General features: G+C 55.9%; 7 protein-coding genes across 7 annotated transcripts; 3 read left to right on the top strand and 4 right to left on the bottom strand.

The window, feature by feature from the left end:
* Window position 1: 1 nt before the first annotated feature.
* Window positions 2-1307, top strand: L226DRAFT_611778 (uncharacterized protein; the record flags this gene model as incomplete). The annotated part of the gene is made up of 3 exons (XM_067686312.1): window positions 2-34; window positions 96-301; window positions 377-1307. 3 exons carry the CDS (start codon window positions 2-4, stop codon window positions 1206-1208), a joined length of 1071 nt encoding a protein of 356 aa, XP_067536959.1. The 3' UTR covers window positions 1209-1307.
* Window positions 1308-1613: 306 nt separating this feature from the next.
* L226DRAFT_460851 (TPT-domain-containing protein) lies at window positions 1614-3432 on the top strand (the record flags this gene model as incomplete). Its single annotated transcript, XM_067675615.1, has 2 exons — window positions 1614-2216; window positions 2269-3432. The coding sequence occupies 2 exons, from the start codon at window positions 1614-1616 to the stop codon at window positions 3430-3432; spliced, it is 1767 nt and encodes a 588-aa protein (XP_067536958.1).
* Window positions 3433-3877: 445 nt separating this feature from the next.
* On the bottom strand, window positions 3878-6006 carry L226DRAFT_375078 (uncharacterized protein). The gene is made up of 5 exons (XM_067674343.1): window positions 5963-6006; window positions 5720-5892; window positions 4403-5666; window positions 4218-4342; window positions 3878-4164 (listed from the first exon to the last, which is right to left on the bottom strand). The coding sequence occupies exons 2-5, from the start codon at window positions 5812-5814 to the stop codon at window positions 4068-4070; spliced, it is 1581 nt and encodes a 526-aa protein (XP_067536957.1). The 5' UTR covers window positions 5815-5892; window positions 5963-6006; the 3' UTR covers window positions 3878-4067.
* Window positions 6007-6034: 28 nt separating this feature from the next.
* Window positions 6035-7703, bottom strand: L226DRAFT_552116 (uncharacterized protein). Its single transcript, XM_067682857.1, has 7 exons — window positions 7291-7703; window positions 7148-7235; window positions 6938-7058; window positions 6756-6863; window positions 6615-6694; window positions 6405-6561; window positions 6035-6345 (listed from the first exon to the last, which is right to left on the bottom strand). Exons 1-7 carry the CDS (start codon window positions 7331-7333, stop codon window positions 6130-6132), a joined length of 813 nt encoding a protein of 270 aa, XP_067536956.1. The 5' UTR covers window positions 7334-7703; the 3' UTR covers window positions 6035-6129.
* A 280-nt stretch (window positions 7704-7983) lies between these two features.
* Window positions 7984-10054, bottom strand: L226DRAFT_460143 (uncharacterized protein; the record flags this gene model as incomplete). Its single annotated transcript, XM_067675570.1, has 5 exons — window positions 7984-8135; window positions 8193-8290; window positions 8345-8415; window positions 8473-9963; window positions 10019-10054. The coding sequence occupies 5 exons, from the start codon at window positions 10052-10054 to the stop codon at window positions 7984-7986; spliced, it is 1848 nt and encodes a 615-aa protein (XP_067536955.1).
* Window positions 10055-10294: 240 nt separating this feature from the next.
* Window positions 10295-10604, top strand: L226DRAFT_569654 (uncharacterized protein; the record flags this gene model as incomplete). Its single annotated transcript, XM_067684335.1, has 2 exons — window positions 10295-10390; window positions 10449-10604. 2 exons carry the CDS (start codon window positions 10295-10297, stop codon window positions 10602-10604), a joined length of 252 nt encoding a protein of 83 aa, XP_067536954.1.
* Window positions 10605-10717: 113 nt separating this feature from the next.
* Window positions 10718-12946, bottom strand: L226DRAFT_533496 (aldehyde dehydrogenase). The gene is made up of 8 exons (XM_067680466.1): window positions 12483-12946; window positions 12286-12430; window positions 12123-12227; window positions 11976-12074; window positions 11546-11924; window positions 11341-11475; window positions 11226-11289; window positions 10718-11166 (listed from the first exon to the last, which is right to left on the bottom strand). The coding sequence occupies exons 1-8, from the start codon at window positions 12920-12922 to the stop codon at window positions 10986-10988; spliced, it is 1548 nt and encodes a 515-aa protein (XP_067536953.1). The 5' UTR covers window positions 12923-12946; the 3' UTR covers window positions 10718-10985.
* Between the last annotated feature and the right edge of the window lie 12 nt (window positions 12947-12958).

The raw sequence follows: 12958 nt of genomic DNA, 5'->3' as shown, positions 1-12958 counted from the left end.
AATGGCGAAGACCGTCGCCCGTGGTTATGTGCTAGTGAGTCGAAGAGCTGGCTATATGCGCTGATTAAAGCCTCACTGACCTCTGTGATCGACAGCGCGCTCTGCCTGCAGAACTACTGGATAGTATCGCGCTTCTGTTGCTACGGGACGCTGCTTCCTTCTCTGCCATTGCATCTTTCTCGCTAGTCTCATGGCAATTCCGGAAGATCGCTTTCAGGCGGTACTACGATACACTCCGGGTCCGCTCGGCGAGACATTGGGTCAGGTTGTGTCGTATTGATGGAATATACTCATGGGTTCGGTGAGTCGAACTGTCCATGCTCAACAGGCGAATAAGGATATTCACTAGAACGTCCGTGTATGCGCATATATTCAGGTCTCTCGACTCGTCAACACCCTTCTTCCAATACAAGATGGATGCCTTATCTCGCTTCTCCTCTCTCCAAAACCTGACCCTAGACTTCTCTGCCGATGGACTCGCTACGCAAAGGAGTCGCTGCGCACTGGTCTTCAAACATGTTACTGCCGACCTGTCCTCTTTGAAGCTCATCTGCCTGCCCCGAATCGACGTGTCTCTTCTCTCGCTGCTTGCTGGTCGCTTCCCGTCGCTATCAAAACTCGAACTCTCATGCACGGACCGGCTGGACGAGGGATGTTGCTGGCTGTGCTACGAAGAGTCCTCAAGCTGCATCACCCACTCGCCCATCCCGGACCATTTCCCTTCAACCGAGCGCCTTGCGGTATGCAGTGTTCTCCGTCGCGCTACTACTGACAACCTACCAGAATATCTCCAGAGCGTTTTTGGAAAGACCTTGAAGCCCCTTCGGAAGCTCGAACACCTGTTCCTTGGGCTCTTTCTCTCCGACGCCGACATGCTCAGCTGCCACCTGGACCGTTGCGCCACCGTGGTGATATCGTCGCCCCGAACGGGCTCGTACTCGTCTCCTCCCTTCGGCCCTGACCGTTGCGCGATATGCGTGGCGGAACATGGCGCCAAGGTACGAGAACGAGAGCATATCGCGAGCGCCCTGCTCGCGAAGCTGCTGCCGTCGCTGAAGACGATTGGCTGGAGTACCTGCTTCGCTAAGGATAGACCTGGCGATGACGTTGAGCGCAAGGTCACCACATTCTTCACGAGCGGTTTGGAAGAGAAGGCGGCGATGGCGCGGAGACGTAGTGCGCTAGTGGGACAAGAAGATGATCGTTGAACGTTGAGCGATGGTTATTGACGCGGACGTTGGTATCGTCATTGCATACATTGTTGCTCGATATTGGACTTGGACGTGCTCTCGACGGGTCCCGATGCTGTACTTATGGCGGACTTGATGTTGTAAACGAGAGATCCGGGGCTCGAACCTCGGGCTCGGGGTCGGCACAACAGGCAGTGACGACCGGACAAACATCGGCAAACACGGGGATGGGCGCTCGCGTGGATGGCCACACAAACTGCCCAGGCACCGCGAGCGACCTCCAGGCTCTCAGATCACCTCCAAGCTCAAAGCCTTCGTCCGCCGGCCGACGTCTGCTGTCTCTTCGTTATCGGCCGCCTTCTAATCTCCATGCGCATATAGACGACCCTACTCGACATCTAATACTCTCGTCTGCTCATCACTATGGTCGACCCCGCTTGGGTTCCTCAGCAACATCGCAACGGTCGCGGATGGGCCTCCTTCGACTCGGACCAACCTCGTCGCTCGGGTAGCACAAACTGGCTGGCCAGCCTACTCGGTGTCAAGAGCGAGCTGCCCGTCTACGCGGACGAGAAACCGTCGGGCGATGGAGAGGTAGCGCAACGGTTGAGAGGGTTCAGGCGCACGGTGATGCGCCGACTCCCCTCCTGCGAGTTGTCGCAACAGAGAGGTTACAGGCTCACTGGCGAGGGCCAGTCCTCGGTCTCGATGCCTTCAGCAGCCACGGTGCGCTTCGTGCTCTTGTGCTGCCTCTGGTACACCACCTCTGCACTCTCCTCGAACACGGGGAAGTCTATCATGACCCTCTTTCGCTACCCCGTCACCCTCACTTTCGTCCAGTTCGGCTTCGTCGCGGCCTATTGCCTCCTCTTCATGAGCCCCATGGTGCGCTTCTCGAAGCTGCGCCGTCCGAACAAGGCTATCATCCATAGCACACTCCCCATGGGCGTGTTCCAGGTCGGGGGTCACATTTTCTCCAGTATGGCCATATCTAGAATCCATGTCAGTACTGTCCATACGATCAAGGTCAGTGCTATCATATGCATCGCTGTTGGGCCCTATCTGACACTGGATCCAGGCGCTCTCACCCCTGTTTACCGTCGCCGCCTACGCGCTCTTCTTCGGCGTGAGCTACTCAGCGAAGACCTACGTCTCGCTTCTCCCGCTCACATTCGGTGTCATGTTGGCGTGCAGCTTCGACATGTCCGCGTCGAACGCGATCGGTCTGCTGTGCGCCTTCGGTTCTGCGATCGTGTTCGTGACCCAGAACATATACTTCAAGAAGATCGTTCCTTCAGGACCGGGCGCGCAATCTTCGCACAAGCTGGACAAGCTGAACCTATTGTTCTACTCATCGAGCATGGCGTTCCTGCTCATGATTCCTATATGGATATACTACGACCTGCCCGTATTCCTGGCCGCGGACCCGGCCCACGTCGCGCATCCCACGCACGGTCATGCTACGCCGCACTCGGTCACGTACTACTTCATCGCCAACGGCACGGTGCATTTCGCGCAGAACATCATTGCGTTCGTCATTCTGGCGTCGACGTCTCCAGTCACGTACTCCATTGCATCGCTCATCAAACGCGTCGCGGTCATATGCATCGCGATCGTCTGGTTCGCGCAGTCGGTGCACCCTATCCAGGCGTTCGGTATTGCAATGACCTTTGGTGGTCTATATATGTACAACAACGCCAAGGGCGACGTCGAAAAGGGCGAACACAAAATGCGCCGAGTGGAAGCTGCCCGTGGCCTTGCGCTCCCGATGACGAAAGTCGAGCTTTCTAGCGGCGAGAACACACCTACGCGGGCCGTCACCCCTGAACCCATCTCCACCACCGCTGAGGTTGCAGTCACCTCGGCATATGGCCGTATCCCCCATCCGGCATCCCAACACCCTCCTGCGGTTCCCTCTGTGCCACACCCCCACGCCCCTCCACCTTCCTCGTACTCCGCCGGACACTTCGCCATGCCGGCTTCATACTCTCGCTCCCATCCTCATGCGAACCTTCAAATCAAGATTACTCCTCCCAGCGCCACCAAGCCGACGCACGCCATCTCCCCAGTTGACTCGTACCCGTCCCCGCCGCCATCATTAGACTCGCCCCCTTTGAGCGGAGTCCAGCAGACGGCCGATGCACCGTGGCCGGCCCAGAGACGGCCGTCGATGGTTGCGGGCCACCCGCCGCCGCATCAGCGGCCAGAGGCGGACATGCGGAGAACGTCGGTCGTGGCATGATCGAGGTATGGAGTCTCGAAGGACGGATGGCAAGTGTACGAAGTACGCGAGGATAGTTGACGGCGGCAGGAGTTGTATACCTAGGACGCGGACGCGTCCGACGAGGATGAGGTTGCTTAGATCTTCTACCATACAATACGCGGGGACCACTATTAGCGCATCGGCGACGAGCGACGAACTGGCAACGACATTGGATATTGACGTAGACGCTACAGCACCAGACTCTTCCTTCTCTCCCCTTGCATATCGGACTTGAGTTCCGGCGGTGAGAGGCCGTCTGGCAATATATGTCTGGACTTCTAACTTCTACATATCTCAGCTTGATGGTCGCGTTATACGAACATCGGCCTTCTCTTATTTCACTATCTATGTATCGTGCATCCATTACGGAACACAAGACAGACGAGAGAAACCTGGAGCCCTGAGGCAAGATGCTCTTGTTACTAGTACTATGTTCATTTCATGCTACTAGACCTGCTTAAGCCAAGTTCGCAGGTAAAGACATAGGATTCAGGTGCCGGAGTCCTCCATCATCGACACCCAACTCGTCTGTACCCGCCAAGTCGGCGACGAAGCGAACCGGACGCGTGTACTTCGGCCTAACGATAATGGAGGAAACCCCGCGCGCGACCCGTTCACAAATGTCCTCGGGAACGTCCAATTGTTCCGTGACCGTTGTGCTGGTGGGTGTGCGCGCCACCAGCCACACTCCTCCCTTGGTGAAATAGCCCCCTATGCATAGATACTCCAGCTCTGGATGTGCGATTGCGATGCTAAGAGCGAACCTGCCGAGCTGAGAGCTCTTCACCATCGGCTCCGATTCGAACTTCGTTGGGTCCTCACTCCGGCTCACGTACAGCAGGACATGTCGGAGACGGCGGAATGGGAGCAACGCCTCCTGCACCAATCCCTGCGGGTTCAAACTGGTAAGCGATTGAAGTCGCCAGTGCGTCTGGGTTGGACGACGTACCAAGTTGATCTCTTCTTGCCACGACATTCCGATGACCCTTAGCAGGACGTGCCTGCAAACATTCAGTTGGAGGTATGTAATCTCCAGCGGTGCCGGGACATGCTGCAAGAGCGTAATCAAGTCGGTCCTGCGACCTTGCATGAGCGCACTACGGGCCCCGTAACCGACGTGCAGGATTAGATGCGTAGGGAGCATATCCAAGAGGACTGCGTTGAACATCCGGACGAAGCCTTCATGAACATCGAAGTTCCCGATCTCAACTAGCCTACGTCTGCCTGTCACGCCGAGAACAAACAACGCCTCAAGGTCTCCGGCAAGGCTCTGAAGCGAGGGCCATGACACGGCGGCAGGAACTCTGCGGTTGGACTCTCGCACTGCGCTCACTGCGGTGTTAGGCTGTCCTCCGGGGATGGGGATGGAGATGGGAGACGTGATATCCAAGAATTTCAGGTTCGGGAAGGCATGGATAAGAACCGCGAGCGAAGGCCACATCACGTGCATGAGCCTCAGTTGCTGGACCAAGGGAAACCGGGTAGCATTCGCGTTAGGAGGGGCTAGAGGATGGCCAAGCTGTACATCACAGACAGAGATGGAGGTGAGGGTATTCTTGTAACGATCGAGGGCCCGAGGGAAGTCGGGGTAGAAGTCCGGACTAGCGTGGCGGCGAGTGTCGTATAACTTGATTTCAACCCCTCGGAGGGGGGATGTCATAGATTGTAGGAGGGATGCAGTGCGTGGGCCATACGATGCAAGCTCAAGAATTGCCACGGAGTGCAGAGATGAGAGAACGGTGGTGAGGCGTAAATGCGGGGGGCAGATGCCGCGGTTCGCGGATATGTCTGCACGGTGGAGGAGCTCCTCCGCAAATCCTATGCGAAGGTGTTCCAACTTGGAAGCACCACAAAGCACCAATGCGAGGTCGGGGAATACCCTGAGCAGCTCCTCCTCCTCCCCCTCCTCCTCCTCCTCCTCCTCCTCTGGGCCTCCCTGGTCCCCGTCGTCCAGCCGCGGGAGGCTGATGCAAATTTCGAGGAGACGAATCAAGCCGGGTCTCTTCGCAAGGTCGGCTAGGACGAAATCGCAGAACGACCTCAAATCGGAGACGTAGTCGAAGCGGACGGGCAATCTGATGAGAGCCCTTACGCCCAACCCGTATAGTACCCCACACGTGTGCATCAGCGACAAGATGTCGCTGTGTTCATGCAGGAGGTCGTAGACTAGGTTCCAGATATCCAGCGGGAAGGGCCCTGCCTGATGAGCTGCCCTATGTAGTGGATGAGGATAACATTTACGCGCAGAAGAAACAATGCAACATACATGGTCCTTTGCGTTGTACAATCCCCGTAGATAGTTGGCGATGGTTCATGGGGGACCGAAGCGCCAGGATTGACACTGTTTATATTGCCTTCCATGTGTTGTGGCAAGGGCCCATGGTGATTCGGAGGCGATGATCAGTGGACACAAGCCAGCCGAACGCTCGCGTTGTCATGCTGGAACGTGCAGCGATTGTCGCAACGTCAACGGCGGCGCGTCGAGCGAAGCACCGTCGCACAGACCCACCATATGATAGTGGACACTCACGGGGTGATTGTCATTGTCAAAAGTCCTGCGAATATTTCAGAAGCAGGCACAGGCGAGGGAAAATCGAAACGATTGTTGCACTGTTGCATCCGCGGTAAACGTGAGTGACAAGTCTAGATAATGCGAGATCGTGAAGTGGCTGATGCTCATGCGGGACCCTGCTCTACATCTACATTGTTCTTCTTTTCTTCGAGTTGTTCTGGCACCTCTGGCACCGCAGAGGGCTCTGCGGGTTCATCATTGTTGCCTATTGTCTGTGCTTCGGACTCTGCACTGCTCGCTGCAGCCGCTTGGCGTTTCCTCCGGCGCCTGGCAAGGGGGTTGAGGATGAGGGCGCAGAGGATGACGATTCCGTCCATCACCTATCAAACGGGAATCATAAAAACACAAATGATGTGTATATTGCGATGAGTGCACCTACCACTACGAGGGAGTAAGTCACGCCCGCAACGACATCGAACTCCTCCTTGAACGCGAGGGATAGATCATTGAAAACACCGCCGAGAAGGTCAACGGTCATGAACAACAAGGAGATACCAATGACCTCCTTGCGCTTATAGATCTCGTAATATTGTGGTCTAATGCAGCCGGGCGTTAGCTCAAAGGACGCCAAGATATTGCCGACACTCACAATAGCGCTCCCGCTATAAGGATAGTGCTGAAGATCCCAAAGAACTGCACTGGCGCCATGTTACCAGCGTTGTAGGCCGGCTAGATACGTACAGGCACGTAAGCTGACGATCGGAAGAAGAACCGGGACAAGGCGACTCGCCGTGATCGCGAATATCATCCCGACCTCGAAGCCCGCAAACAGCGCCACGGCGACCAGCAGCATCGTAATGGCGACTGCTCTCGAACGCTTCCGCCCGTAATGTTGACACTGATGAGAAGCACGTAGGAACGAGTCAGCGACGGGACCGGTGACGCGCAAGAAGCGTCATGATGACTACGAACCTGAACCCATGAGATGAGACACAGCACCCCGAACAGCTGCGGCTGCAAGATCAAGGGTATATTGAGGTTCTGGACAACAGAGTACGTCCCAAGAAACGTCCCTGCGATGCCCCACGTCAACCTGTACACAGCCAGTTCAGAGTCGAATTGCAGAGTGCGAGTGAGCGCTTGAGAATAAGACGTCACACGACCATCGGGAAGGAGGCGTACATCAGCCATTCTGACAAACCCTCGGTGGATTTGGTGCGCCATGTGTGCCACAGCTGAGGGAGTAGCTGGACTGTCCAGCAAATAGTACCTATATTTCGCAGCGCAATGTCAGTTCCAGGATACTACAAGCATGGACTACATACCCATAGTTCCGAGGGCATTCTCGGCTGCATGATTAGCCGGCATGTCTGAATAGTATGCCCACTTCCAAGGAGTGTGGCTGTAGACCTTTGCGAGTCCAGATGGCCGTATCGAGAGCAGAGGCTGAGAACAACGAGTCAAGGGAGCTGAGCCTGTATTCTGTTATGACATTACGTTTTAAAGCGGGGTACCAGTCTGCTTCTTGGCGAGACTCCAGGCAATTTTGTCAGCTGCCCACGGGTCGCCGTCGTCCGTGTGGGGGGCTTTTGCGTGATCGAGGACAGAAAATGCAGCAAATCAGGGGGGCGCCTATGGACTTACCGGACTTCCGGAGCCGGCTAAACGCCCCCACGGTCCACGGAACGTCGACGGCTGAGGGTTGTCGCAGCAAAGCCCGACAGGCGGCGTATCATCCTGTGATCAAGTGTGAGGCGAGATTGTAGAATGAACAGGAACGAGTCACCATGTTTCATGCACATCGGGACGTCACAAGCTACACATGGCGGAAATAGGCACTAAAACAAACCTACAGTACTTAACATGAGCAGAGATCTACTGATACACCTTACGTATGGATGGCTACACTGGTATCGACAAATCGGAGTCTAATGACACAAGAAAATCCTGTCCGAATGCATGAGCAGAGGGCTTGGTGGCGCGAATCGCTGGAGAGCCACGCACTCAACGCGATATCTCTATCGGGCCAATCCTCTAACAGTGACGCCGCCGTCGAAGGTGTCGACGCGCCACCCGTCTGCTGCAAGGGCATTCTTCACTGCGGGACCCAACACGCTGATGCCGTTCGCGGAATGCTTGCCACGGCCGGTGATAATCCTCAGAGGTTTGCCTGAGGCACGACAGCATTAGATTCAGGTATTAAGGAAGTTAACGTATGAAAACGTACCCTTCCAGTTCTCGGCAACAAATTCACGGGTGATCGCGACAGCTTCCTTGACCATGGTACCGTGCAGATCAATCGACTCAACGTTGGGAGTGGTTATACTATACGCAGGTCAGATGTCAGGTGGGCACGGGAGGGGGGACGCGGAGACGAACCGGGTACGCATGACCATTTCTCGAGCAGAGTCAAGTTGCTGCTTCTGGGCCTCTGTTTGCAGCTCGCGCGCCTGGATGTCTGTTTGTTAGTCGCAGATACAGGGTTCATAGTGAAGATGACAGCTCACCCTCTCTGCAAAATAGAAGGCAATCTCGCCTCCATGGTTCTTCGAGTGGCCTCTCTGCCACGCCTTCCCAGCCTCCCGTAACGCAGCTCTCCTTTGTTCCAGAAGCTCCCACGTGCGCGTGCGATGGGACTTGAACGATGCAGGAAGCTCCCCAACGTCACCCTTACCGCCCTTGCCCAGCCCGTTGCCGCTACCCTTGACTTTCTGGGTAGTGGGTACTTGGCTGTTGTATGCCCGTATAACACCAGACAAGGGATGAGGACCCTCTACACTGGGTTTGACAGGTACGGTCTGCCACGCGTTGGGAGTGACAGATGGTTTCTCCTTCGTTGGACTGGATATCATGTGAGTGTGACGAGATATATTAGGAGGCGGGGGGGTAGGTGGAGGACCAGACGGCAATTTCGCAGTGGCCTTGGGCTGGGGTGCTTGCTGGTGGTAAACACCCCAGGCGTACTCCTTCGAGGAAAAGTCGGCGTCGAGTTCGACAAGAAGGTACACGACGTCCAGCGCGGTGTTCGGGTTTCCACCCGTGGCACGCAGGGCGAAGAGCGCATCCTCCAAGAGTTGGTCGCGCTCTTCGACATTGAGATCCGCATACATCGTGGAGGTCGTGAGAACCTCGAACATGCTGAACAGCAGTGGCCCCTCCTCTTCCGAAAGCTCCTCTGTCGAACGCGAGCCCTTGCGTGCGATCTGGTTCAGTGCGGCCCGCAGAGCATGAGCAGGGGTGGGGTATTGCGGGGAGTGGAACACTGATTGAAAGAAGGAAGGGGGGTGCGATGGAATGAGGGTGGCCATATGAGAAGCCACCGAAGCTAGCTGGGTCCACGGATCCGGCGGCAAAGGACGGGAACCTGCAGCCGCAGGACGGGTGTGGTGTTGCTGTCGGACATCAACGAGTCTTATAGTGGTGCCTTTCTGCTTCTTCGGCTTGGATACCCCCTTCTTCTTCTTCTCGACCATCTCCCATGGGGCCTCGTAACCCATCTCCATCGACTCCGACTCGTTCAGGCCGCGTTCTTCGAGCTCCCGCACGTACTCACTAGTGAGGATCTCCTCCACAAGCACCTCCATGTCAAGGACATCGACGTTCTCGCCATGGGTAGCAAGGGTGTTCTGAAGCTTGTCGACCGGGACGTGGGGGAAGGCCGCGCGGAGGAAACCAAGCGCAGAACTGGTGGGCGGCTGACCCGAAGAATCAGAGGTGGCTGAGCTAGTAGATGCGTAACCCGAATTGTCCGTGACCGAGAAATCGTATGAACTGGAGGTGTCATCCGCAAAGGAGGCAGGGGAGATGCGGAGTTGGGAAAAGGCAGCGACCGACTGTTCGTCCGCATCGACGAGTTCCTTCTCTGCTTCCGCGGCAAGATTGCTCAAAACCTCGCGCAGCTGAATAAGCTCCATGTCATTCTGCGCATCGTTTCCAGAGACGTAGTCTGCGACTATGGCAGCAATGAGGGAAGTGTCGAGGGGTGGAGAAAACTCCGCCTGGAAGATGTGCCGGCTTAGCAACATCGCTTGACCCCAAGCCTAGCCAGCGTACCTGTAGCGTGTCCTGTATGCTAGGTTGTGATGCCATCGCGAGCAGGGTTTAGGATGTGGCGGACGAGGGTGGTTGTGGAGGTGCAAGCTTGGATGCAAGAAACTCATTTGGGTCTGCTAGAATGCGGCTGACCGGCGGGCTGACCTCATGGGCGTCTCCGACATCGAGCATGGTCCGCGCGTCAGTCGCCACGAGTTCTGAATCTTTCGCCAACTCGTCGCTCAGCTTCACGTCGACAACGACCAATCTCCCTCGGGTCATCCTGTGGTCGTCTGCATGTCGCGCGCAGCGAAGATTACCCTCGGTGCCGCCATCATGGGCTCGGCACTAATCATCTGGGGCGTTCACCACCTGCAACTTACAGAGCGTGAGGTATGTGTCGTATTTGGTCCTTGCAGCGGTGAGATGTATTTAACAGCTCTCATTGCAGACCATGTACCAAGGTGTTATAAGAGATGATGAGCGACGAAGGGAGAAGATGCGGCAAAGAGAAGAGGACCTGCAACGATCGCTCGAAAAGCGAGAGCTCTACGAGCGTGTACAGACTGTCTCAAAACCTGTGTCCGATCCTACCGGTACTAAATAACGTGTATGTGGCAATCCAATGCCAAGTGCACAGTGGTTGACAGCAGGACTTCCTCCGACAAGACTGGTTGGTTGATCGAAACCTCTATCTCATGGGCATAATGTCATTGGTTTCTCGTCAAACAACACACTCATACATGATCATTGCGAAGGGACCACCACTGTCCCGCGATGCTAATTTAACATAGGATCTTGATACCCACTAAGCTGTACGCATGATTGTGTCCTCAATAGCCGTATCTCTCTTACCAATAATCAGGGTCAGTCGGACATACAGAGGAGCAATCGAAATAACTAATGGAACTCGGAACGTCTCGTATCGTGAGTCTACCGTATGTCTGTGTTAATTCCCTATAACCTATCAGACGTAGTGTTCGTCTTATCAATGGTTTGTGCCGTTTACTTTGGATTCCACATGGCCATTGGTCCCATTTGCTGTTGGACGCGCCACGTTGCGGAGTCTCCTGACGACGGGATATGGCAATTCCTTTGTTGGGTGAAGGACCGTCATTCTGAACTGTGTCCAGTCCTCGATGTTGAAATAGCCATATCCGCTCGCTCCTCTGAGCATCCGAGCAATTGTCAGTACTTGCTGCGTGGTGACACACCGTTTTGCACGTACCCCAGTCCTCCTAAGGTCCTCATCGGCTCTCCGTGGATGGTGGGACCGTTGATGTTAGTGCAGTCTGCGCTGATCAGCCAGTGATAGATGTAGGTACCATGCCGCTGTCACTCACATGCACGGATCCTCGCCGAAACGTCGAGCGCTGTATGAATGTCCTTCGTCCATAGGGCGGCCGACATGGAGTACTCGGAGCTGTTAGCCAGTTCCACCGCTTCATCTATTGTGTCTATCACCGCCACGACGACAACTGCCCGCAGCACACGGGATGTTTCAGACATCGCACTTGCCTTCAATGTAGACCCGAAAAAAGTACGTACCTGGTCCAAAGCTTTCCCGCTCCCAAAGTTGCATCCCCGGTCTCACGTTCATCAGGATATGCGGCTGGACGACCGCCCCCTGTCTACTGAGGTCGCCCACCACCAGCGTCGCGCCGTGGCTGACTGCGTCCCTCATCATACCGACGACATTCTCAGCGGCCTTCTCCGTGAAGAGCGCACCGAGCACCGCCGAAGGCTCCGTCCTGATGTCCCCGGCCTTAGCCTGCTTGAAGAGCGCGGTGAGTTCGTGGACCAAGGCGGGCGCCGCCCCTCGTTGGATGATGACGCGTTCCGTGGACATGCAGATCTGTCCGGAGTTGAGAAGAGCGGAGAACGTGATAGCTCGTGCCGCTCGCGGTATGTCAGCATCGTCCAGGACCTGCATCCCCATGGCGTTAGCGAACGCCCGTTACCACCTGCGGATACGCACAATAGCTGGTGCTTTGCCGCCTAGTTCCAATACAACTGGTTTGAGGTACTTTGCAGCCTCCATGGCTATGATTCTGCCCACAAGGTCGCCTCCTGTGAACTAGGGTACGGTTTGTACTCACAAACCTCCACAGACGGAGAAACTCACGTTGATTTTGCGAACCAAGGGGTGCGCGATAATCTCTGCGGTCCGTGCAGGAGCGTCTTCCTTCGATACCGAAATGAAGTTCAGAACCCCTCTCGGCAGCCCTGCCTCCAAGGATGGTAGAAAGTCAGTACCGTCAATTCTTAGCAGCAGCACTAACACTTACCTCTTCGAACAGCTCCGCAATGATCGCTTGCGTCCGGGGGCTCTCTTCTGAGGACTTCAACACCACCGTGTTGCCGCATATGATTGGAAGCGCAATCGCCCTAATGGTCAATCCTGTTGGAGCGTTCCACGGCGCTATCCCAAACCTTGCTCTACAATTAGTTCCTGCAGATTGTCCCACCGCTCTAGAACACTCACACGACGCCGAACGCCCGCCTCTGGGCCATTACCTGGCCTCCCGGAATGACCGACTGGAACGCCTCGCCCTTGATCGCCATCGCCAGGCTCGCGTAGTTGCGCAAGAGACCTATTTCCCCGAGGTAATTGAATGGGAACATGTCCTCCGTCGACGATAATTCCTCTGGGGGGAAGGTCGCCACCTTATCTTTGTATCTGTCCGTCGCTAGGATGTCCGCCGCCCGCAGGAGGATGTCGCGCCGGGCCATGAGCGGGGTTTGCTCCCATGCCGGGAATACGCGCGCCGCGGCTTCAACTGCTGCAATGCAGTCTTCCGCCGACGCAGAGGCTGCCGTCCCGACAACTTCTCCCGTCGTCGGGTTGCGCACTTCGAAAGACGCCCCGGTGCTTGCGGGGCGCCACTCGCCATCGATGAAGAGAGGGGTGAATGGAAGAGACATTGTGGGGTGCAGTTGAGTGAGTGGGACAATTACGAG

Source organism: Lentinus tigrinus (assembly GCF_003813185.1).
Source record: "Lentinus tigrinus ALCF2SS1-7 unplaced genomic scaffold L226scaffold_8, whole genome shotgun sequence".
Taxonomy (NCBI): domain Eukaryota; kingdom Fungi; phylum Basidiomycota; class Agaricomycetes; order Polyporales; family Polyporaceae; genus Lentinus; species Lentinus tigrinus.
Note: the sequence above shows the minus strand (reverse complement) of the source record. Positions and strands in the feature narration are given on the sequence as shown.